Here is a 24,591-nt window from a genome sequence, read left to right as displayed (position 1 = left end):
TGTTATAATCACCTCCAAGGATGGGACCTACTAGATTTTGGAGCATCAATGAAGGCATTTGCTCATTTAGCTACAAGAGAATTAGGGAGGTCAGGCACTGATGTTGGGTGAGGAAGCCTGGGGTGCAGATGGTGGTCCAGTACATCTCAGTGTGGGGTTTAGGTCAGGACTCTTTGTAGGTTTCCACTCCATCTCGACAAAACATGTCTTTATGGACATTATGGACCTTGCTTGTTGTACAGGTACTAACATTACAGCTACAAATAAAGTAGTGGCGATGACTGAAAGTATACAAAACGTGCACACAGAAAAAACTTGTCTTTATAAATTTTATTCATACATTATTTTCAAGATGGATGACAAGATGATGGACAAGACATCTTAGAAATGTCTTTTAAATTAGTTTTTCAACATTTTTAAAAAATCACCGTATTCTACTAAAGATAGCGGCGGCGCAATACGTACATTTGGGGGTCCCCCTTTTGATGCCGAAACAGCCCTGACCTGTCGAGGCATGGACTCCACTAGATCCCTGAAGGTGTGCTGTGGTGTCTGTCACCAAGATGTCAGCAGCAGATTCATAAGGTCCTGTAAGCTGCGAGGTGGGGCCTTCATACAGGCCTTAAAGGATACTTACAGGATAGATACTGACCACTGCAGACCAGGAACACCCCCAAAAGAGCTGCAGTTTTGGAGATGCTCTGATCCAGCCATCACAATTTGGCCCTTCTTCAAACTCACTCAAATCCTTTCCCATTTTTCCTGCTTCTAACACATCAACTTTGAGGATAAAATGTTGACTTGGTGCCTAATATATCCCACCCACTAACAGGTGCCATGATGAGGAGATCATCGGCGTTATTATCAGAGGTCATAATGTTATGCCTGATCGGTGTATAGTGTGTAGTACGTCTTTCTTTTCTGGACGCAGCTACAGTCTCCATTACCGGTCCAAGCGTAAACATGATATTTGTGGTAGGGGTGAAAAAAATCCAACTCGGCAACCAAACCGAAAACCCTCGTTCCAATCTGGCAACCTGGCACGGGTGTGGAAAGCAGCTGTCGATGGAGCTTCACTTCGGTACACGTTTGCTGTTGTGCACAGTAAAAGGGGGCGGTGAATAGTTCCACTAAACCCCCTTCGTATTGTTTATTATTTTTTTCTTTCTTTACCTAGCTACTTTACACATCCTTTTCCAAGACCTAGCTCTTTTTTATTTAATTTTTTTCCCCCGTAACATGGCTGCTCTCTCAGCCTGGTTTTGGAGCGAGGATTTCTGGCTTCCTCACAACGTGAGCTGGGCGGACCTGGCGAAACCCGCGCCCGGGGTGGACTACCCAAGAGCCGGACACTTACTCAATGCCTTCCCGCTGGCCTTGGGCATATTCGCTGTTAGGATATTTTTCGAAAGGTATGTCAATTTTCTAAAATAAATAAATAAATAAAAGCTTCCCAATTGCCTGTCAAACCGGCTTAAGTGAAACACACTAAAGGGGGAAGAAGGAGTGGAAAAATAAAGGGGGCGGTATACAACTAAGCTTGGCTAAGCTAACTAGCCATCAATGACTACGTCGATTTTAGTGTACTCGATATAGTATCAGTCCAGCTCATACTAACGTGCTAAAAAGTGCGCAAGTATGCTAGTCGTGGCAACCTGTGTGCATTATTTCGTATACTATTTCTGCACCCTATTTAGTGCGGGAGAATCTAACAGAAGTGGCTCTGATTTATTGGCCTGATACAGATATTATTGGATTCATTTAATTAAGTATGTGGCTTACTATGAAAGGCATGTCAACATATATGTATGTAGATAAATAAAAGTATTAATTAAAAAATAAAGATAACATGCTTTCAGTCATGCTGGTCATTGATGCAGTTTGCATGATGCTAATTGATGGCCCTGAGTTTCCATTACTCGTTAGCTTCACTAGCCAAGAAGCAAAATTTACATACCAGCAAGCCTTATCCGGTTGATTAACTAAGAGGTATGGAGTAAGGTTATTTGTGTAAATTTGACTTCTTTCCCTTCTAACCACTCCTGAGTGCTCCTGAGTCTTCCGCCATAATAATTGCTGGAGAAGCTCCAGGGAATGATGTGTATTAAATCACCAATATGTCTATTGTTTGCTGTCCCGAACAATGAGGATCTATATAGACATATGCAAAATCAGTGTGGTCTGGAGCGGGCAAGTTGGTTATAAGACCTATTTTGTACTTCATTTTACATGGCGGTTTCTGTTTGCATGCATGTTTTGAATATGCATGTTTCTACAGGGTTTGTTTACATGGATCAGTTTTTTTAAATCCGAGTTGTGTGTTCACACCTGAAAATGAAATTCACATTAGAATCCAGATTTTTGATCGAGAGCGAAAAAGCAGACGCTCACACCAGTACTTGCACCAATTATCACAGTCTCACCAGTACTTCAGTGATCACACACTCACACCACTGATCACACACTCACACCACTGATCACACACTCACACCACTGATCACACACTCACAGCACTCATCACACATGCACATCAGTGATCACACACATGCACATCAGTGATCATACACTCACACCACTGATCACACACTCACACCACTGATCACACACTCACACCACTGATCATACACTCACACCACTGATCACACACTCACACCACTGATCACACACTCACACCACTGATCACACACTCACACCACTGATCACACACTCACACCACTGATCACACACTCACACCACTGATCACAATAATCACACACACCCATAATCATTGGTACACTTGCACCAATAATCACACTTTTACACCAGTACTCGCACACTCACAGCAGTAATCACACACTCACACCAGTAATCATAGGCTCACACCAGTAATCACACACTCACATCAGTGATCATACACTTACACCAGTGCTCAAACCATTAATCATACACTCACATCAGTGATCACACACACACCCATAATCATATGCTCACACCAGTAATCATACACTTACACCAATAATCACACATTCACACCAGTACTCACACCAATAATCACACACTTACACCAGTAATCATATACTTACACCAATAATCACACATTCACACCAGTACTCACACCAATAATCACACACTTACACCAGTAATCATATACTTACACCAGTAATCACACATTCACACCAGTACTCACACCAATAATCACACACTTACACCAGTAATCATATACTTACACCAATAATCACACACAAACACACACACCAGATATCATATGCTCACACCAGTACTCCCACCAATAATCACACATCCAAACCAGAACTCGCACCAATAATCACACACCCACTCAAGTACCGCACCAGTAATCATACGCTCACACCAGTAATCATACACTTACACCAGTAATCATATGCTCACCCCAGTAATCATACACTTACACCAGTACTCACACCAATAATCACACACTCACACCAGTACACACACACACACCAGTAATCATATGCTCACACCAGTATACACACACACACACACAGACCAATAATCACACACGTTCTTAATGCCTGAGCTTATTATTCTGCTGAAGGGATGCTTAATGTTTCATATTAAAACCAGCATTGCTGTTAAAATGTCGATGCCTCAGTGTGATGCCTGCGGGTTCCATGGCTGTCTAATGCTAAGAAATACTTCCTCAAGGAACCAGTTAGTGATGCTGATGCTATCTTGCTCTTCCTGTAGAGTGGAGTGTTCTGACAGTTTCGAGTCAGGTTCCACTGGTTGTATAAAATCTCAGAGTGGTGTCGGGTATGTGCAGTATTTTACTGTTCTCTGAAACTATGCGCAGTATGGCCTTTCTTTAACCTAGCCGGGTGAACCAGTCTCTCTGACAAAGTGTTGAGGAACTCTGTGTAAACTCAAGTGCATACTTCAACATATACTTTCATTCTAAGTTCTGAATCACAACTGACACAAATAATCATCACGCACTTAGCCCAAAAATAATCACCTCCTCACTCACAACAACCCCACACTCACCCTACAAATCATTACACTCACCCTATAAATCATCACACTCACCCCACCAGTCATCACACTCACCCCACCAATCATCACAATCACCACAGAAATCACACTCACCACACAAATCATCACAACAACCCCACACTCACCCTACAAATCATTACTCACCCTATAAATCATCACACACACCACAGAAATCACACTCACCCCGCCAATCATCACACTCACCCCACAAATCATCACACTTACCCCACACTCACCCTATAAATCATCACACTCGCCCCACAAATCATTATACTCACCCCACAAATCGTCTCATTTACCCCACAAATCACACTCTAACTCCAAAAATCATTACTCATGTAGACAAAAAAAATCATCACATGTTCACTGCAGTTATTCTCAATGCATTCTAATAATCTTCATGAACTCACCCCCAAAACACTCCAATAATCACACACTCCCTCCAATAATCTCTCTCTCTCTCTCTCTCTCTCTCTCTCTGACACACACACACACACACTCTCCAATAATCATACCCCCAGCCCAATAATCACACTCTTATAGATACACACACTCAAAGTAATCATACAGTCACACACCCTGCCCAGTAACAATAATCTCACACACATACACACACACCAGTAATCACATGGTCACACACACACGTAATCACACCCCCAGCCCAATAATCACACACTCCCACCACTATTCACTCATTCAGCTCAATAATCAAACGCACACACACACACACACACAGACACACACGCACACACAGACCTAGAAGTAAATCTGATACATAAGGAATCTATTTTGAAACTCTGAGCTTATGTGAATAAGGTCTCCACCCTCTTTTTAACCCACGGCCAGTCACTTTAACCTCAACGGTTAACCCTAACTGCTTACTCCAGCATGGTTCCTGTTACCACACCCCCTCCTCCCCTGGGCCCGCTGTCACCTGATGTTTACCGCTGAGGACACCAGGTCTTTTTAGATTCTTGTTGTCTTTTCCGTCACCATTGTTGGAGTTCATGTTGCTCCCCTGCCGTGACTCAGCTCCGGATGTTTCAGGCTGCGTCGTCTTATTCGGCGGTCCAATTAGCTTAGTTGGTCTAAAGAGGATTGATGTGGCTTTAGCTAGGTGACTGGGGAGCGAGTGATGAGGAACGACACTGGAAGCTCTAATACCCAGCTGGGGAGCTGCATTTCCCCTCAGGCCCCTGGCATTCAGCCAGTCCGTTCTCGCTCCCTCATTTATTTATTTATCAGTGGTAACAACTCCTTCACATGCACACTAAGCCCTGAGTAATCGAAAAAGTCTGTCCATGGTCAAGATAGGGCCTGTTTCTGGGTCGCTGACCAGCTGCGTTAATTCCTGTTCTCAAGTAGATCCGGTCAAATATTCATTCGCAATTCGGTCAATAGCTTGTAAGCCTACTGTTCACTTTATTAGGAACACCGATACACCTGCTCGAGCATGCAGTTATCCGGTCAGGCAATTATGTGGTAGCTCACAATGCATGAAAAATAAAATAAAATAAAATAAATAATAAAAGTAGTAAAATAAAATAAAAGCAAAAATCAATAAAATAAAAATAATAAAAAGCAATAAAATAAAAGCTAAAATAAAAGAACTTCAGTTAAAGTTTACATCAATCATCAGACTGGGAAAAAATGTAATCTCAGTCACATTGACCGTGGCATGGTTATTTTATTTTATTTTATTTTATTTTTATTTATTTATTTAAGTATTGCAGTATTACTTTCACACACTACAGTCTTGAGGGTTTGGTGCTAAAAAGGACAGGTGGGTGAGAGAAGTCAGAGGAAGTGAACAGGAAGGCTACAGTCACTCAAATAACCAGCATGTACCGCCATGATGAGCAGAAAAGCATCTCCGAAAGCACAACATAAACTATAACAGGAAAAGATCTCATTTGTTCTTATGGTCTTTCAGCTGCTCTCTCTTTGGGGTCACCTACTAATCGTCCTGTGTTGATATCTCCACTTTAAACAAATAAGAAAAATGAAAGATGATGACAGAGCTAAAGAACGAGGTCAGGCCTAGACACCACGTTGGCACAGATACTGAAGCCCTGAACCACAAGCTGTGAAAAATATACTGACGTGCTATGACGATTTAATAGCTTTCTATTTTAGGATGTTATGTGATTATTTTCTCTTCCTATTAACATTATTTAACAAACAACTATAATTAAGACTAATTTACACAGTAATTATCTTCTGTATGCTGTTTTACTTAGAAAATACATATTTAGGATTCTTCTTAAATCTCACCAAAGAAAATCTTGGAAAATCTACTAAATATTAAATTTAAGGACCTCATGTTACCAAATGTTTTGGGACTCCCCTCCATATCATTTGTACAGGAAAGCTCGGATGTAAAATCGACAAGTACAGTGAAGGCCAATAATCTCAGCGTAACCATAGCAACAGATGTCCGCTGGCGCTCTGTAGGGGGTGAGGCATTAGACAGTCAGCTAGCCATACCAGTACCCATTTTTATACACTGACCAGGCGTAATATTATGACCACCTGCCTAATATCGTGTTGGTCCCCGTTTTGCTGCCAAAACAGCCCTGACCCGTCATGCACTGTGTATTCTGACACCTTTCTATCAGGACCAGCATTAACTTCTTCAGCAATTTGAGCAACTGTAGCTCGTCTGTTGGATCGGATCACACAGGACAGCCTTCGCTCCCCACGTGCATCAAGAAGCCTTGGCCGCCCATGACCCTGTCGCCGGTTCACCACTGTTCCTTCCTTGGACCACTTTTGATAGATACAGACCACTGCAGACCGGGAACACCCCACAAGAGCTGCAGTTTTGGAGATGCTCTGATCCAGTGGTCTAGCCATCACAATTTAATAATCAGTGTTGTTCACTTCACCTGTCAGTGGTCATAATGTTATGCCTGATCAGTGTTTTTGAGTCAGTATAATAGTAATAAGAATCATTGTTAAATGCTGTTAAGTATCCAGAACACATGCTGAGCAGCTTGATAATGAGCTTTATAAGCTTAAATATAAAACTTATATTTAATATTATTATATAATCAAAAATGAAAACATGGCAACAGTCGTTAGCTGTAAAAATTGTTTTTTTCTGTATAGCGCTTACAAATAGCAGCTTCACAGAAATCCAAATGTAGATTTAGATACTTAATTAGCAAGCCAGATGTGACAGTCACAGGAAAAACCTCTCTTGAGGATGAATCCAGGCTGGAACCTCTTCTGGGTGACACAAGATACTGAGATTATAAATCATTACAGTGTAGAGGTGTACATGTGTGTTGAGAGGATGTTTAGTATGAGCATACTGCAAATAAGGTTCCTGGGATGAACACAGCACAGGGCAGTAGAGGAAGGTCTTTATGATTAAAGCAGGCACAAATGTACAGTATCCATGCCAGATTATTCAGTAGAGCAAACAGAGATTTAATGAAATGATTGATGATTTAGACTATATGCCCAAAAGTTTTGGGACACCTCTCCAAATCATTGAATCCGGGGTTGGGCTTGGCCCCTTACTGTAGTTCCAGTGAAAAGAACTCTTAATGCTTCAGCATACCAAGACATTTTGGACAATTTCATGCTCTCAAAAAGCAAGGTTCATGAAGACATGGATGAGAGAGTTTGGTGTGGAGGAACTTCACCTCAACCCGATAGAACACCTTCGGGATAAATTAGAGCAGAGACTGTGAGCCAGACCTTCTCGTCCAACATCAGTGCCTGACCTCACAAATGTGCTTCTAGAGGAATGGTCAAAAATTCCCATAAACACACTCCTAAACCGTGTGGAAATCCTTCCTAGAAGAGATGAAGCTGTTATAGCTGCAAAGGGCGAGCCAACTCCATATTACATTCATGTGCATGTAAAGGTAGACGTCCCAAAACTTTTGGCAGTATAGTGTATAATATAAACAGCAGACATGGCAATAAACATATAAAATCACGTAACATCTTTTTACATAACAGATCTTAAGTTTGAGTTTGTATCCCAGTGATATTTTTAGTTGCTATTGTATCATGATCCTGAATGTTTCCTCCAGCCTATATACAATAAAGAAATATGTGCTTTAACGGTGTGATTCATCCATGAAGTCGGCTGATGTTTCTAAGCTGACGCAAGTACACACGCTCTTTGAGACACTCACATTGTGGTTCAAATTAAGAAACTCTTTTTCTTCTTCTTCTTCTTCTTCTTCTTCTTCTTCTATTGAGACGCCCACACCAGCACGCTGTTTGTCTTTATTTCCCAAGAATGAGGCACACACTCACGAGATTGCTGCGAGGGAAGCTGCGATAGTTCTCTGAGATAATACCCACAGTGTACAGTGTCATCAGATTCTTGATAAAAATGCATTTTGCTGAGATCTAAGAAGATCTTTTAATTCTGCACGTTGGAGAGACTCTGATGCATGAGGAGATAAGTGGGTTAGGCATGGAATGTTGTTTCTAATGCAGTAATCAAGCATACTCTGAAAACATGACCTCCGACATGGGAAATGGACCAACTCTGAATTCAAAGTCGGGGAAATTAGGCAGCATCCCAATAATACAGCAGTAAACATGTTTCCCTGTGCATTATTATATACAATATATTGCCAAAAGTTTTGGGACACCCATCCATATCATTAAATTCAGGGGTTGGACTCGGCCCCTTAGTTCCAGTGAAAGGAACTCTTAATGCTTCAGCATACCAAGACATTTTGGACAATTTTCATGCTCTCAACTTGATGGGAACAGTTTGGGGATGACCCCTTCCTGTTCCAACATGACTGCACACCAGTACACAAAGCAAGGTCCATGAAGACATGGATGAGAGAGTTTGGTGTGGAAGAACTTGACTGGCCTGCACCTCAACCCGATAGAACTCTTTTGGGATGAATTAGAGTGGAGACTGTGAGCCATTCCACAACTGGGACGTCTGCCTTTACATGCACATGAACGTAATATTGAGTTGGCCCGCCCTTTGCAGCTATAACAGCTTCAACTCTTCTGGGAAGGCTTTCCACAAGGTTTAGGAGTGTGTTTATGGAAATTTTTGACCATTCCTCTAGAAGCGCATTTGTGAGGTCAGGCACTGATGTTGGACGAGAAGGTCTGGCTCAGAGTCTCCGCTCTAAGTCAAATTCCTCCACACTAAACTCTCTCATCCATGTCGTTATGGATCGTGTTTTGTCTGCAACTGATGTGTAGTCATGATGGAACAGGAAGGGGTCATCCCCAAATTGTTCCCACAAAGTTGCGATCATGAAATTGTCCAAAATGTCTTGGTATGCTGAAGCATTAAGAGTTCCTTTCACTGGAACTAAGGGGCCAAAACTTTTGGGCAGCCATGATGCAGGAGCAGGGTGGGTTGGGGGCCTTGCTCAAGGGCCCAACAGAGGCAGCTTGGTGGTGCTGGGGCTTGAACGCCGATCTTCTGGTCAACAACCCAGAGCAATCACTTTAATCTATCATTTCTTTTCTCGCCAATGAATCGATTATTTACATGTGCTTATCTGACTGATTGTTTCAGCCATTAACTTAATTTAATAGCAATTCATTTCATTAATGATTAGTTAATGAAGCAGCGATTGATTAAGCCATTAGTCCACTAGTGAAACTTTTAAGTATACTTTTTTTATTACTACGTTATTGCATGCTGTTTCTAAGAAAAGTGCAAAGTAGAGGAAATGCAAGCAATTAAGTAGCCAGATTATTTATTTATATATTTCTATATTTATTTGTTGCCTTGCTTTGTTAAAGCTATAGCTAGCTAGCTGTTCACTGACCTGGTGTAGTTCCACCCGTATCGCATGACTGTCACATCGCATGTCTCTTAACTGAAAGCCTGTTGCGTGTTGAGGATATTCTATACCGAAACATTATGTTAAAACATTATATAGTGGAAGCAAAATATAAAGCACCTAACTGAGCATTTGCGCTACTTGTCTGCTTTATTGGATGTTTTTATAGCCTCTGAGAAAGAGGTTTGGGAAAGTTAAATTCCTGTGAGACACCACACACACACACACACACACACACACACACAAGAGTATAGACAGCCTTACACATGACCATATTTGTGCTAGTCCACTACACCCACTCATACAGGCATTTATCTCACACACACACACACACACACACACATGCTCAGTGACTCACACACACCTCTATGTTTGCCTCAGTTTGCCGTAAGGAATGTGTTAAATACTCGTAAATGCTACTGAGATACAGAGGCTCCTTCAGCATAATAGATGACTCAGGTTATCGTAATAGACGAGGACTTTCTCTAGCTCATTGTATTCATCAGATATGTGGAATTCTGGGTAAAAAAAAAAAAAAAAAAACAGGATAAAGGTCTCAGGTTGAGAGGGTTTCACACTAAAGCCTCAGTCCTTTGCTTAAGCTCTTGCTTGAAAGTTCACAGCAAAGTTCATTCAAGCTAATAAGCACTGTGTGTGTGTAGCGGCGCAGCGGTGAAGCCCAAAAACTTAATACAGTCACAAGTACACAAGTACCAGGATATAAGCCTGAAATTTCCTGTGTCTTACAGACCAGATTCATTCATTGCTCATATCCTGTGGGGTGGTGAAGCGCTTTTTTTCAATGTGTAAATGACACTCTTTCCTGTCATCAGATTGCTTTAGAGCGGATATTTGTAAGCTGAATGTGACACAAATCTCTGGGACTGAGTAAAAGGGTCATCTGATCAGCTATGACCGGAAGAAAGTTGCGCTCATCTCATCTGACGGAGAGCGATGGCTCAATTTTAAAATCAAAGCTTGAGATGCAATTTTAAGTGGCTTTAGTGTGCGAATATCAGCATTATCAGCTGAAGAACGGACTGCCATTCATACACATGCATGTGTTACAGATAACAGATTTATAATAATGCTGTTATATATAATATAATATATATATATAATAATGCAACATTTGGTATGCTTACACACACATGCACACTGGACTTTGGTGAATAGGAAAATAGCATGTTTAAACTTTTTTTCTTTTTTTATTTATTCTATTTTCTTTCTTTCTTTTTCTTTGTAGATTTTTTTGGGATTTTTTTATTATTATTTTTTGGGGGGGGATTATTTTTATTTATTTGTGGAATTTTTTTGGCTGGGTTTTTTTTTTTTGGCTGAATTTTTTCCAACTAATTGTAATTCACTAGATACTTGTGTAATGTTGGCTAGATTTAAGTATGTCGGATTCGATCCTTTAGATTAATGAACTCGAAACAAGTCGAGAGCATGCGAGACGAAAGGAAGGGGGGGCGGAGCTTCCCAGTGATGTCATTTGGATCACCTGAATTCGGCTCCCTTTTTGACCGAGTGTACACGCCCACACGCTTTCTTCTTCCCATACCTGAATAAGGCTCCTCACCTCTGCGTCTCATAACGTCCCCCTAAACATAGTACACAGGTTATTTTAATTCCTGAACAAGTGCAGACCTGAGTATGAGTTGCATTCACATTCACAGGAACCCGCGGTACGGTTCCAAGTGCAGACGAAGTCGGACCACTTCCTGCAGGTAGTCTCGGGTGCTGTACTACAGTGCCATTCTGACTAAAGTGAATGGGTCATGGCCGATATATATTAAAACTTATTTTCCCATTGATTTGAATTGAAAAGCTTGGAACTCCTATTCATTTGTAGAACAAGCATCAGTTTCTTTTTCCCCATTCCGAAGCTGTAGGGGGTGCGCAAACTTTCACTTTCACCTGTGCACGTCGTATCACCTCGGAAAGCTGAATTGATCGCATCACGCAATTCAGTGACCCTCGTCAAATGTGAGCGTTTAAAGATTCCGGACATCCCACCAGAGCACTCACCATGCAACACTGACCTGAAGGACAGAGTCTCTATTTTCATTCAGATCTCTCCTTTTTCTAACAGCTGAGTAACAGCCTCTATCCGATCTTCACTGAAAACCCGGTAACGGGAGACGCAGCCACAGGCTTGTGATTTTAGTTTTAGCTATGCAGGAAGTTCAGCAGTCGAGTCCGAACACGTTTAACATGTTTCTAAAGCATCCTTAGATAAGATGCATGCTGCAGTCTCTGGAGTGTTACGCTTGTTTTCTAGAAGCCTGAGACAACATGTTTGTAGTGAGAGTTTAGTTGTGTTGACGCTAGTGTATTGTGAGTTGTTTGATTTGCTATATTGGCCTTGTGTGGGGAGGTACACACACAAACACACACATTATCTACACCTACACTGTATCTGTGTCAATGGCCATTTACGTGTCTATCTCAGGTTATTATATGCTTGTACCTTTACTGCCTGCTTTATCACACACACACACACACCTTGTTACATTTTAGAGACATATCTTTATTTTTTCTACACAGAATGTGTTAATTGTTAACCTTGTGCTCACAGAACTATTTTTTTTGACCAGGATAAACACAGGCACAGAGGTATACACCCGACCAGGCATAACATTATGACCACCTGCCTAATATTGTGTTAGTCCTGCTTTTGCTGCCTAAACCAGTCATGCACTGTGTATTCTGACACCTTTCTGTCAGAACCAGCATTACCAACCCAATTTTTGAGCATTTTGATACTGACCACTGCAGACCGGGATCACCCCACAAGAGCTGCCAGTTTTGGAGATGCTCTGATCCAGTCGTCTAGCCATCACAATCTGGCCCTCGCTCAAATCCTTACGCTTGCCCATTTTTCCTGCTTCTAACACATCAACTTTGAGGACAAAATGTTCACTTGCTGCCTAATATATGCCACCCACTAACAGGTGCCATGATGAGGAGATAATCAGGGTTGTTCACTTCCTGTCAGTGGTCATAATGTTATGCCTGATCAGTGTATTATGGCAGTGCCACTTTTGCCACTTTTTACATTTATTTATTATGACTTGAATTGTTGTCGAGTTGCAAGATATACTCCCCTTTTTTCTTTCACTTCCGTAAATTCTATAAATCATGTTGTTTCTCTGCATATCGGGACAGCCTCACTGACTAGACGGAAAAGTGAGTGACAAATACAGTGACAAACTATATCTCTATAGAGAAACACATGATTAAATACAGTATTTCCTAATACTACTTCCCTCAGAGAAGACAATTCGGCCATAGTCATTTATCGCTTTTCTGTGAAAGTGCCCAAGGTACTACATCCCGTTTGAGTTCCTGATGAGAGATATCAATCACGATGTTTAACCTCGAGGTGATGTCATGTATTAGCATGTGAAGAATGACCTTTTTCTTTTTTCCGCGTCTGTGTTTACGCATAGCTGAGTGCTCCTGATCCTAAAAAGGTTTGCGTTTCCTCCTTTCAAGCAAATTCATTTGACTAGTAAAACCTGACGTTGCTCTGCAGCAGCAGGTGGAGAAGTCCAGGATGAGTCGAGTGCGCTGTAGTTACAACTCTGAGGCGTGTCGCGTTACAGTCGAGCGCATTTTGTTTCGTGAGTAGATCTTTTGTGCATTCTCTGGGTTGTTGAATGAAAGAAAAAAGCGCCAGGCCCGCTGGACCAACTCGCCTGCTGGGGAAATGTGAATAATAATAATGATAAATAAAATACAGTGGAGACATGAGTAATCTTTTTGTCCCCAAACTATGGTTTGATTTGTTTACAGCCAAATGTTTTACATTTTGAAATGATAGTTACACTTTTTCCTTTTGTTCCTTTAAAAACATTGCATTGGTATGAGTATCGGCTTTAATAGATATAGGTGTGCAAAATGTCGAATGTTATACTATACTAACTGTAGACTGTGTATTAATTCAATTCAGTTTATTTGTATAGTGCATTTAACAATGGACATTGTCTCAAAGCAGCTTTACAGAAATACAGAAAAACAATTATAAAGTTTAAAGTTAAGCTACTCATCTTCATTTTATCCCTATGTACACTACATTGCCAAAAGTACTGGGACACCCGTCCAAATCAGTATATTCAGCGGTTGGTCTCGGTTCCAGTGAAAGGAACTCTTAATGCTTCAGCATACCAAGACATTTTCATGCTCCCAACTTTGTGGGAACAGTTTGGGGATGACCCAAACATGACTACGCACCAGTGCACAAAGCACGGTCCATTATGTGACCTGGATAAGCGAGTCCTGACGTCAAACCTATAGAACACCTTTGGGATGAATTAGAGCGGAGACTGCGAGCCAGGCCGAAACCGGGACGTCTGCCTTTTACATGTACCAACTGTACCCCCAAAGTTGGGAGCATGAATGTCTTGGTATTAAGCTGAAGCATTATTTCACTGGAACTAAGGGGCCTAACCCAACCCCTGGAACAACAACACCTGAGTTCAATGATTTGGAGGGGTGTTGCAAAACTTTTGGGCTAATTTAAAAGACGATTGTACGATGTCTTCTCCACCGGTCTGTCGTCAGCTATTTTGTATATGCTTTCTCATCCATCATCAGCGCCCGGTAACCACGCCCCTCTTCTGCTATGTAAGCAAAGCTGTGAAGGTTGAATGCATGAGGTGTTCGACATTCCACACATTGTTTTTTTTTTCTTCTCTCCAGTTTAACAAGTGCAACCTTCAGGTACTTGTGAATTTTCAGTTTGAACACAATATTCACACTGTTTATACTACAAAGTTGCATTGATACAGTGCTCCTTATGTTACTGTTGATTTGTTATATATATACACACACACTCTGCCAATATTATTTATGTATACACACAAACACAACAGTGGAGCTTGGTGGTGCTGGGGCTTGAACCCTGATCCTCCGATCAACAACCCAGAGCCTTAACCACTTGAGCTTCCACGTCCCCTCGTGAGCTACCACCAACCCTCGTGAGCTACCACCAACCCTCGTGAGCTACCACCACCCCTCATGAGCTACCACTCTTCCAAGAGAATTAGCATGACCTCAGGGTCAAAGGTTTAATCACAGGACTCCCACCTTCCTCGGCTGTGCATGCAGGCATGAGGTGATGAACTCTGTGTGTTATGCAAAAATGCATGGGGAATTCCCTCCAGCAGTTTACATTCGTCTTGGGAGATTTTTCTCTCCAGGTTTTTTACATGTGATGCGAAGCTGTTTGTTAGTAGAATTCATGACTTGAACGTCATGACAAATACTAGAAGGAGGATGGTCTCGGTTGCCACATTTAAAAGTAGACCAGGCAATGTTTCAGTTTCAGCGAGCATGTTCCTGGTCCTGATTAATAGGGGAACCTGATGTGGGCTTGTGTTATTGTAGCCCGTCTGCTTAAAGGTTCAAGCTTTGTATTCTGAGATGCTTTTCAGCTCAGCACAGATGTACAGTGTGGCCTTGCTTGCTCTTGGTGGTCTTGGCAGCCACGTTAACAGAATTTCCGCAATTGTCCTCTCCAGTTTTACTGTCTGTTTCCACAGTAACCTCAGCTTCCTGTTCTTGATTGACGAATAGAGTCTGATGTTGTTCTAGCACAGATTCAGAGGGGTGTCCTGAGGTGCTTTTCTGCTTGCCACGGTTGTACAGAGTAGTTATTACTGTAAGTTCCTGTCTCCTCAAACCTCTCATTGTTATTTAGTATTCTACTCTTTAGACTGCTGTGGATGAAAATCCTAAGTCAGCGGCACCAACAACCCTGCCAAAGTCGCCAAGATCACGTCCTACTCCATTGTGATGTTTAATGTGATCATTAACTGCAGCTCTTGACCCTCTATCTGGATGATATTATGCGTCGTATTGTTGTGTGCTACCACATTATTAACTAGTTGGATAATTATATTGTAACGAATGAGCAGGTGCACCAGTGTTCCTGGATGATGTGTCTTTGCCTAATCAAAATTCACTGAATTATTAGCTATGGTTTATTTGCCTGAATTTACATGAATAACGTGTTTTCTCCAATAGGTCATGGTCTATGGATATTAGTCTCTGTGATCTCCCATATCTCAGCTATGTATTATTAATAGGTTACCAAAATGTCCAGGTTAAAATAGCAGGGAGATTTTCAAGCGTGATGTACCGGCACATGCCGAAAAGATAAACACCCTACGCCCAAGCAACCAGACATCCTGTAGTCTCCGTGGAGCGGAGGTGTGTTACTCATTTAACTCGGAGTGTAACTAAAGGCCAGTCTTGACATTCTTCTCCTGTTTTGTTTATGTGCAAACACAGTCATCCTTTCAGTATAATCTCCTCAGCTTAGCTAGCCGTTCCATCTGTGCCTCTGTCAGGCGAGGGAGGCGGAGCCTCGTTTCACAATGGGCCACAATAGTGGATATTTAAAATGCAGAAATTTCACAGATCGAGTTAACGGAGTTAGCAGAATGTTCAGTCCTGACCTCTGTAGAATATTGCTGAGATCAACAAATGCTAGAGCGCTGGACAGGAAATCAGATTTTAGTTATTAACCAGGCAGGCGTGCAGCGTCAGGACTTTACCTCATTCTGAGAGGGTGTTATTGTTGTGGTTAGGAAATGGTAAGATAGTTTCTAATGAATGGTTTTGGAAATCATGGAGGTTTAGCTCCTGTTCTTCCTACAAGAGGCGTATTTGGCGTATATAACATTTAACAAGTACTATTTATGATACTGCACTCTCTCTCAGTTGAATTTTCTTTAACATTCACTAAACCTTTAAGAGCTACGTGTGAAGAGCTCCGGTCAGTGCACGCTGACGTGCCAGTAAAACACAAAGTCCTTTCATGCAACTGATACCAAGCTGGTAGTTTGTGAGAAATAATATGATGCAGCGTTTTTATTACGTGTTTGTGTGAAAGGAACTCATGTTCACAGGCATGTCTATTAGCTGTTGCTCATTTAGTTAAGTTCACACTTGCTACTTGCTGAAAGGAAATGCGGACACTTTTAGACACATTCGGTCTCCATTTTTGCCACCTTTTCAGATTCAACTGAAGAAACTTTAATCACGCAGACTTAACTGCGAAATGTAACACCAACTAATGTACTGTATGTGCGCTAACCTGAGTGGATCTACTCTATATTGCCAAAAGTTTTGGGACCCTCCAGATCTTTAAATTCAGGGGTTGGGCTTTAGTTCCAGTGAAAGGAACTCTTAATGCTTCAGCATACCAAGACATTTTGGACAATTTTCATGCTCCCAACTTTGTGGGAACAGTTTGGGGATGACCGCTTCCTGTTCCAACATGACTGCACACCAATGAAAAAAACAAGGTCCATAAAGACATGGATGAGGGAGTTTGGTGTGGAAGAACTTCAGAGTCCTGACCTCAACCCGATAGAACACCTTTGGGATGAAATAGAGTGGAGACTGTGAGCCAAGCCTTCTCGTCCAACATCAGTGCCTGACCTCACAAATGCACTTCTAGAGGAATGGTCAAAATTTTAACCATAAACACTAAAACTTGTGGAAAGCCTTCACAGGAGATTTGAAGCAGTTATAGCTGCAAAGGGTGGGCCAACTCCATATTACGTTCATGTGCATGTAAAGGCAGACGTCCCAAAACTTTTGGCAATATAGTCTATCTATCTGTGTTTTATGTACTGTATCCTGTGAGTTTCATTTAAATCTATCTATGTGTAAAATGGTTAAAATGTTCCAATAGTTTTGATTAGTGCTACAGTGTATATTGTATTTACTTCTATAAACTTTATATTAACCAAAACCATGTTATATGCGTAATATAGAAATTCTTGCCACAGAATTTCCCCTCGGTTTGTCATAGTATTGGATATAAAAAAGTCCTGCTTTATCACGTCACTCATGGTTTCATGTATTTGAGTCTGCACTTGAATGAACCTAGCAATGAAAGCTAGCATTTTAAAAGAAAGCTTTCTGTATTCTCAGGTTCATCGCAGGTCCTTTAGCACACGTCCTCCACATCCAGGCCGAGGTGAGCCGGAGAGCTCAGCCAAATGCGGTCCTAGAGAAAGTGTTTACATCCATCTCAAAGGTACCTGTAATCCACCTTCCTTTTTGTTTTATCCTTTCAATTTTCCCACTGTTTTTTTTTTAACACGTGGGATCTTTATAATCCATCTTTTTCCATGCTTTATTCATGGTTTTTGAAACTCGCATCCCTTTTCTCTCGGATTTAGATCCTAATCCGTTTTTTCCTAATGGTTTGAATAATACTCACCTGCCTTTTCTTGTCCTTCTTCTTTCCTACCTTCAGTTTTATAAAGCTTATACATGCCTATTCTTTTATTGCGTAAAACACAATTTTATTATGTACTTTCACTGTACCTTGATCCATAGACAGTAAAAACAACACCCCGTGTAAGAAGGTTTATCATTACTGTGGCAATAACTTGTCAGGTTCAAAGATGCACTAGACCCTTTTCCAATATCCTGTGACTGCCAGTCATAGATTAACAGCTTGGGCAGCACCTTGCTCTCAGGTACAGTGGATCTGCAAAGTCTACACACCCCTGTTAAAATCTCAGGGTTTTGTGATGTGTGAAACGAAACCAAAATAAATCATGCCCCACCTTTTAATGTGATATAGCAAACAACAAACCTGAAGTCTGCCTACCTTTTAGGAATAGAAAGAAAAGCCATACAATAAGCTGGTTGTATAAGTGTGCACACTGTTCTAATGGGTCAACTAATCACATTCAGACTTGGGTTCAAAGGTAATCATTATACATGTGTCCACAATTCTAAAAAACCCCAAATAAAGAGCAGCTGTTTCTGTTGCATTTGCGTGACATGTGCTTGGTTTCATCAGACTGCTAAAGCCATGTTTTGCACACAGTTTATAAAGCATGTACAGGGTCCCACCGTCCAAAGATATTAATCAATAGAGTGGTATAAAGACATTTCCAAACTATTTTATAAACTGTAGAACATCGGGAAAGCCCATTATCAAGTACAGAAAATGGCGAGGAGCGTCTCTCTAAAATTTATACCAGAAAAAGTCTAATCAGGGAGGCTGCCAAGAGAACTACAGCACCTTAAGTCTGTGCTAAGGGGTAGGGTGGTTAGATGGCCTGTTTTTTCATGGAAAAAACATCCAAGTCTGCCTAGAACACTCCAAAGCGTCATGCTATGAGGCTGCTTGTGGTTCTAGTTAAGACGGGGTGAATGACGGATGGATTCGTAAACCAATCTATTTTGGTGCAAAACCTGCAGCAACTAATTAATTGATTAGTAAATAAATTCAGTGTTTATTTAATGAAACCAATTATTAAATAAATAATTTATGTCGATGGGATTAGGTCACGTAATTGGTTTTTAGTTTTCACACATTTATAAATACACTATATTGCCAAAAGTTTTGGGACATCTGCCTTTACATACACATGAAGGTTATATGGAGTTGGCCCGCCCTTTGCAGCTATAACAGTTTCAACTCTTCTGGAAAGGCTTTCCACAAGGTTTAGGAGTGTGTTTATGGAACTTTTTGACCATTCCTCTAGAAGTGTATTTGTGAGTCAGGCACTGATGTTGGATGAGAAGGCCTGGCTCGCAGTCTCTGCTCTAATTCATCCCAAAGGTGTTCTATCAGGTTGAGGTCAGGACTCTGTGCAGGCCAGTCAAGTTCCTCCACACCAAACTCGCTCATCCATGTCTTTATGGACCTTGCTTTGTGCACTGGTGTGCAGTCAAGTTGAAATTGTCCAAAATGTCTTGGTATGCTGAAGCATTAACAGTTTCATTGGAACTAAGGGCCCAAGCCCAACCCCTGAAAAACAACCCCTGGATTCAATGATTTGGAGAGGTGTCCCAAAACTTTTGGCAATATGGTGTATTTCTGATTTATTTACTTGCTCGCTTGCATCCAAATCCAAAATGTCTTAGATGTCATGATGGTAAGTATACAGCCTTAACTTGCAGATCTAGCTTCATGACATATGACTTATCCATGAACCTCAGTCGATAAATTAAGTAAGTTGAGCAATACAACTGTCTAATTCATTTAAACCCCTTTAATAGGCACAGAATGTATCCCATCCACCTTAAGGTTCGGCATGTTGTGCATTTTGAGATGCTCTTCTGCTCACAATGATCGGTACAGAGTGGTTATTTAACCACACCAAGTTATTTTAGACTTTTTATCACCTTGAGCCAGTCTGGCCATCATCCTTTCTCATCATGAAGGTATTCCCACCTGCCAAGGGTATTTGGATGGTGAGGGTACACAGTAAAAATAAATAATTTATTATTAATAATTATTATTAATTATTAATTAATAAGTTATTTAGTAGTTTACTCTTCTGGTGTGTCCATATAGAAGTGTCCACTTATTTATATATATTTTTTATATTTCAGTGTCCAGATGCACGTCAGTTAGACGGTTTGTCTAAGCAGCTAGACTGGGAGGTGAGGAAGATCCAGCGATGGTTTCGTCATCGGCGGAATCAGGACAAACCCAGCACGAGGACCAAGTTCTGTGAGAGCATGTAGGTCCTGCTGTGTGCTGTCTAGTTTCCTCTGCATGCACATGACCTTGGGCCCTTTTTATTACTGCTAGAGTAGATTAGAGTTATAGCATTATTGGCAGAGTGCTCATGACCTGGAGCCTTTCCAGCAGGGAATATTTCAGTGGTTTATGAATTTGTGTGTTTGTTCAGGGTTGAACGTGTGTGTGTGTGTGTGTGTGTGTGTGTGTCTCAGCTTTTGTCACTATGAACACACAAGCATTTTGTTTGACCCTCATTTCTTTTCAGGTGGAGGTTTACATTTTATCTGGGTATATTTACCTATGGGTTCTGCTTTCTATGGCAGGTAAGCAAAAAAAAACCTAAATTAATAAAAGACCGGGAAAGGTTGAAATATGATCTGGAATACATAATCGAAAAGTATTATGGGCAAAGCATTCATCTTAGCTTTCACAGTAGTGCATAATTTGTTCATGGCTTTTTTATCATGTTTATAAAAGATTTATTTTAGGAGTACAGACATCATGTTCTACCTCATTTACAATGAAGGTTTCGATTCAGTGCAGCTGCAGAACCTAGACTATACAGTCATTAGCCTTTCCCATGTATATGAATACATTTTAACACTATTGTGTGTGCGTGCTGTTTCAGTCTCCCTGGATGTGGGACACGCGACAGTGCTGGTACAATTACCCCTTTCAGGTGAGAGATAATCGTCCTGTGTGTGGCTCAACAATTTCATGTTTATTACACCGCTGATAATGGATTTCACAATACATTGCATACACATTCCGTACAGCCATAGCATTTTGCGTTGGAGTTCGTAATAAAGTACTCCAGCCGTCTTCATTGAAGCATTCTACGTGTCCTCAAGGTAGAGATTCGTGTAATGTGAGAGCCGTATAATTTTCCGTCCCATAACTAGTGCCAGGCAGGAAGATGGGTTAAAGATGTATTTACCAGTGTTGAGAAGCTAGAGGCTAATGCTGCTTTCACACTAGGCATTTTTTCCTGAACTGCTGGTTGGTTTACAGTTAAGAGTGCAGGGTTAGAGGCCTGGCTCAAGGGCTCAGCAGGTGGGGTTTAAACTCTCGACCTTCTGATCGCTCCAACGTTTTAAGCACTGAGCTTTCACCAACCTTATGGTACGCTGTTACAGAAAAATAATCCATGACAGGATGGTGTGCCTTGGTCCAGTGAAAAGCAGAGCTATTGTTACAACACCAAAGTGAATTAATTTTCCCATAACGGCACAAGTGTTTTACCGCTTTGTGGATAATGTGGACATGCTGGCCACTAAGAAATAACGTATAATGTGCAATCAGCTTAATTGCATTTCATATGATACTGTAGACATACACTGATCAGGCATAACATTATGACAACCTGCCTAATATTGTGTTTGTCCCCCTTTTGCTGCCTGTACAGTCCTGATCCAGAATGCACTGTGTATTAAGAAACCTTTCTATCAGAACCAGCATTAGCTTCTTCAGCAATTTGAGCAACAGTAGCTCGTCTGTTGGATCGGATCACACGGGCCAGCCTTCTCTCCCCATGTGCATCAATGAGCCTTGACCGCCCATGACCCTGTCGCCGGTTCACCACTGTTCCTTCCTTGGACCACTTTTGATAGATACTGACCACTGCAGACCGGGAACACCCCACAAGAGCTGCAGTTTTGGAGATGCTCTGATCCAGTCGTCTAGCCATCACAATTTGGCCCTTGTCAAACTCGCTCAAATCCTTACGCTTGTCCATTTTTCCTGCTTCTAACACATCAACGCTGAGGACAAAATGTTCACTTGCTGCCTAATATATCCCACCCACTAACAGGTGCCATGATGAGGAGTGTTATTCACTTGACCTCTCAGTGCTCGTAATGTTATGGCCGATCGGTGTAAGTCAAAGTCTAGTTCCAAAGCAACAAATCAGAAATCCAGCAATGGAGCTGTAATGATTATTATTCTCTTTTAGTTATAGGCGCTTATCTCCGAATCAGACACTTATCCTAGTCCAAGTCTTTATCGATAGTTTGATAAGTATGGATTATAAAATTGCAGTGATGTAACTGCCCACAGCCCAAACTGAGTAAAATTGCACTGCATGTTTTTCAGGATCATGACAGGAATATGGAATATCAGCACATGCTGAGTTTTATATTTAGTATTGTGTGTGTGTGTGTGTGTCTTTTTTTCTTTTCCAAGGCCCTCAGTCCTGGCCTGTACCACTACTATGTGACAGAGCTGGCCTTCTATTGGTCTCTCATGTTCTCCCAGTTTACAGACATTAAAAGAAAGGTGAGTGTGTGTCATTATTACTGTATTAAAAGATGTGACACTTACCAGCTACTTTAATAGGAATGGCTTTACTCGAGTATATTCACACAATAACTTTATTTTGCTTTCAGCAGTGGTGGTTTGCTTTATTTAGTGTGTGTGTGTGTGTGTTTATGCGTGTATGTGCTTGTTTAGTCCATAATCTACCCTGAGCGCTGTCTACTTGGCACAGTGACCTACTTTACACACCTGCTCTCCTCTCAGTCACACACACACACACACACACACACACGGACATATGTTGCAAATATTTCCGACATGCAGAGACTCAGAGGCCCTGTTCACACCTGCACACACGCTACTGACACATTGATGAAAAACTGTAATCTAAATCTACTCAAGGCAGTGGAGCTGCACAATGAATGATAATTGTGAGTACATTTTGTTGCTTCCTCAGTGACATAAATGTAATTAGCCTCAAAATGAGCCATGTTAGAGTAGTTTGAATTGTCTCTGGTGCATTAAATCCCAATTTCGTTTATTTATTGTTACACGGAAACAGATTAGTCCGCACCACAACAGGATGTGTTGTTGAAGGAAAATAATCAACGATGCAGAACAATGAGAAGCGGAGTTACCGTCACAACCCTGAAGCTGATCCTTTTCTCATAACAACATGTCCTGGACCATTTTATTCCTCTTATACCACAGCAATTCGCACCAAGATGACATTATTTTTTTATTTATTGATAAACAGCATCTCATACATTTTATTTATTTATAGTGCCTGCAAAACATGTTAGTGCCTGCTACATTAAAGCAGATCTAAACTGTTTAGTTACTAAGTAAGTTATACTAGTAAGTTATAAGTAAGTTATAAGACAACACACACACACAGCTGTACCTCTGACAAATTACAAATCACTGGAGCACGGCATCGAGTCTCCTTCATAACAGGCTAAACAGACATGTGCTTCTAGAAAGCTTCAGTACATTAAAAGTGTCGCTTAGCGGTGAAACACACCTGAGCACTGTGTTTTGCTCACTTTCAGTACAGCTTTGTACCTTTGTACTCACTCTTACCCACTTCCTCTCTCCATTTCCCTTTAGGGGAATTTCCAGCACATGGTTCATTGTGCTATTTCATAAACCTATTTTTTTCAACCCCAAAATAGCATATAAATCTTTGCTTTCAATGTATTTTGGACTATTAGAATTAGGATTATTATATCAATATGTTAGCTTCTTAGTTAGCATGCTAGAACCGATGCTTTTTAATTTAAAAAAAAACATGGCATTTGGTCTGTTAGGTAGATTTTTATAGTCTACTCAATCTGTACAAAAACGAATGTTACTTATGTACATTATACAGCCAATGTTTGCTGACCCATATCTGGTTCTTCCCCAAACTATTGGAACACTGTTGTCTAGAATGTCTTTGTATGTTGGAGCTTTTTTGATTCCCTTCACTGGAACTAAGAGGCTCAAACCTGTTCCAGCATGACAATGCTCCTGTGCACAAAGCATGCTTCATGAAGACATGTGTTTGCAAGCAAGTTTGGAGAAGAAGAGCTCAAGTGATCTACACAGAGCCCTGACCTCAACCCCACTAAACAGCTCTTGTAGCTGAATGATCACAAATCCCCACAAGGATCCGAAATCTAATAGAAAGCCGTCTCAGAAGAGTGGAGTTTATTATAACATTAGAGAAGTTGTTGTTGTTCTATCAGCTGCTCCTACTTCAGGGTCGCCACAGCAGATCATTCGGTCCACATGTTTTCGATTTGGCACAGGTTTTACGCCAGATGCCATGCCTGACGCAACCCTCCCATTCAATCCGGGCTTGGGACCGGTACTGAGAGTTAGCTCTTGGGTTGATGCCCTACCCGGGAATCGAACCCGGGCCTCGGCAATGAAAGCGCCGGATCCTGCCGCTGGACCACCAGGAGGCTTATAACAGTAAAGAAGCATCAGCTCTATATAAATCAGGCCATGGATTTGAAATAGGTTGAAAAAGCTGGT

The 24,591-nt window shown here is 41.2% G+C and overlaps 1 protein-coding gene across 1 annotated transcript in view; it reads left to right on the top strand.

The window, feature by feature from the left end:
- Positions 1-1,036: 1,036 nt before the first annotated feature.
- cers5 (ceramide synthase 5) overlaps positions 1,037-24,591 on the top strand; it is a 32,062-nt gene continuing 8,507 nt past the window's right edge. Inside the window, exons 1-6 of the mRNA XM_058373494.1 lie at positions 1,037-1,412; positions 17,757-17,862; positions 20,184-20,314; positions 20,582-20,639; positions 20,945-20,995; positions 22,498-22,590. Coding sequence (XP_058229477.1) covers positions 1,240-1,412; positions 17,757-17,862; positions 20,184-20,314; positions 20,582-20,639; positions 20,945-20,995; positions 22,498-22,590 — 612 coding nt within the window. The 5' untranslated portion in view covers positions 1,037-1,239. The remainder of the gene's footprint in view (positions 1,413-17,756; positions 17,863-20,183; positions 20,315-20,581; positions 20,640-20,944; positions 20,996-22,497; positions 22,591-24,591) is intronic.

Source organism: Hemibagrus wyckioides, linkage group LG21, assembly GCF_019097595.1.
Source record: "Hemibagrus wyckioides isolate EC202008001 linkage group LG21, SWU_Hwy_1.0, whole genome shotgun sequence".
Taxonomy (NCBI): Eukaryota; Metazoa; Chordata; class Actinopteri; order Siluriformes; family Bagridae; genus Hemibagrus; species Hemibagrus wyckioides.
Note: the sequence above shows the minus strand (reverse complement) of the source record. Positions and strands in the feature narration are given on the sequence as shown.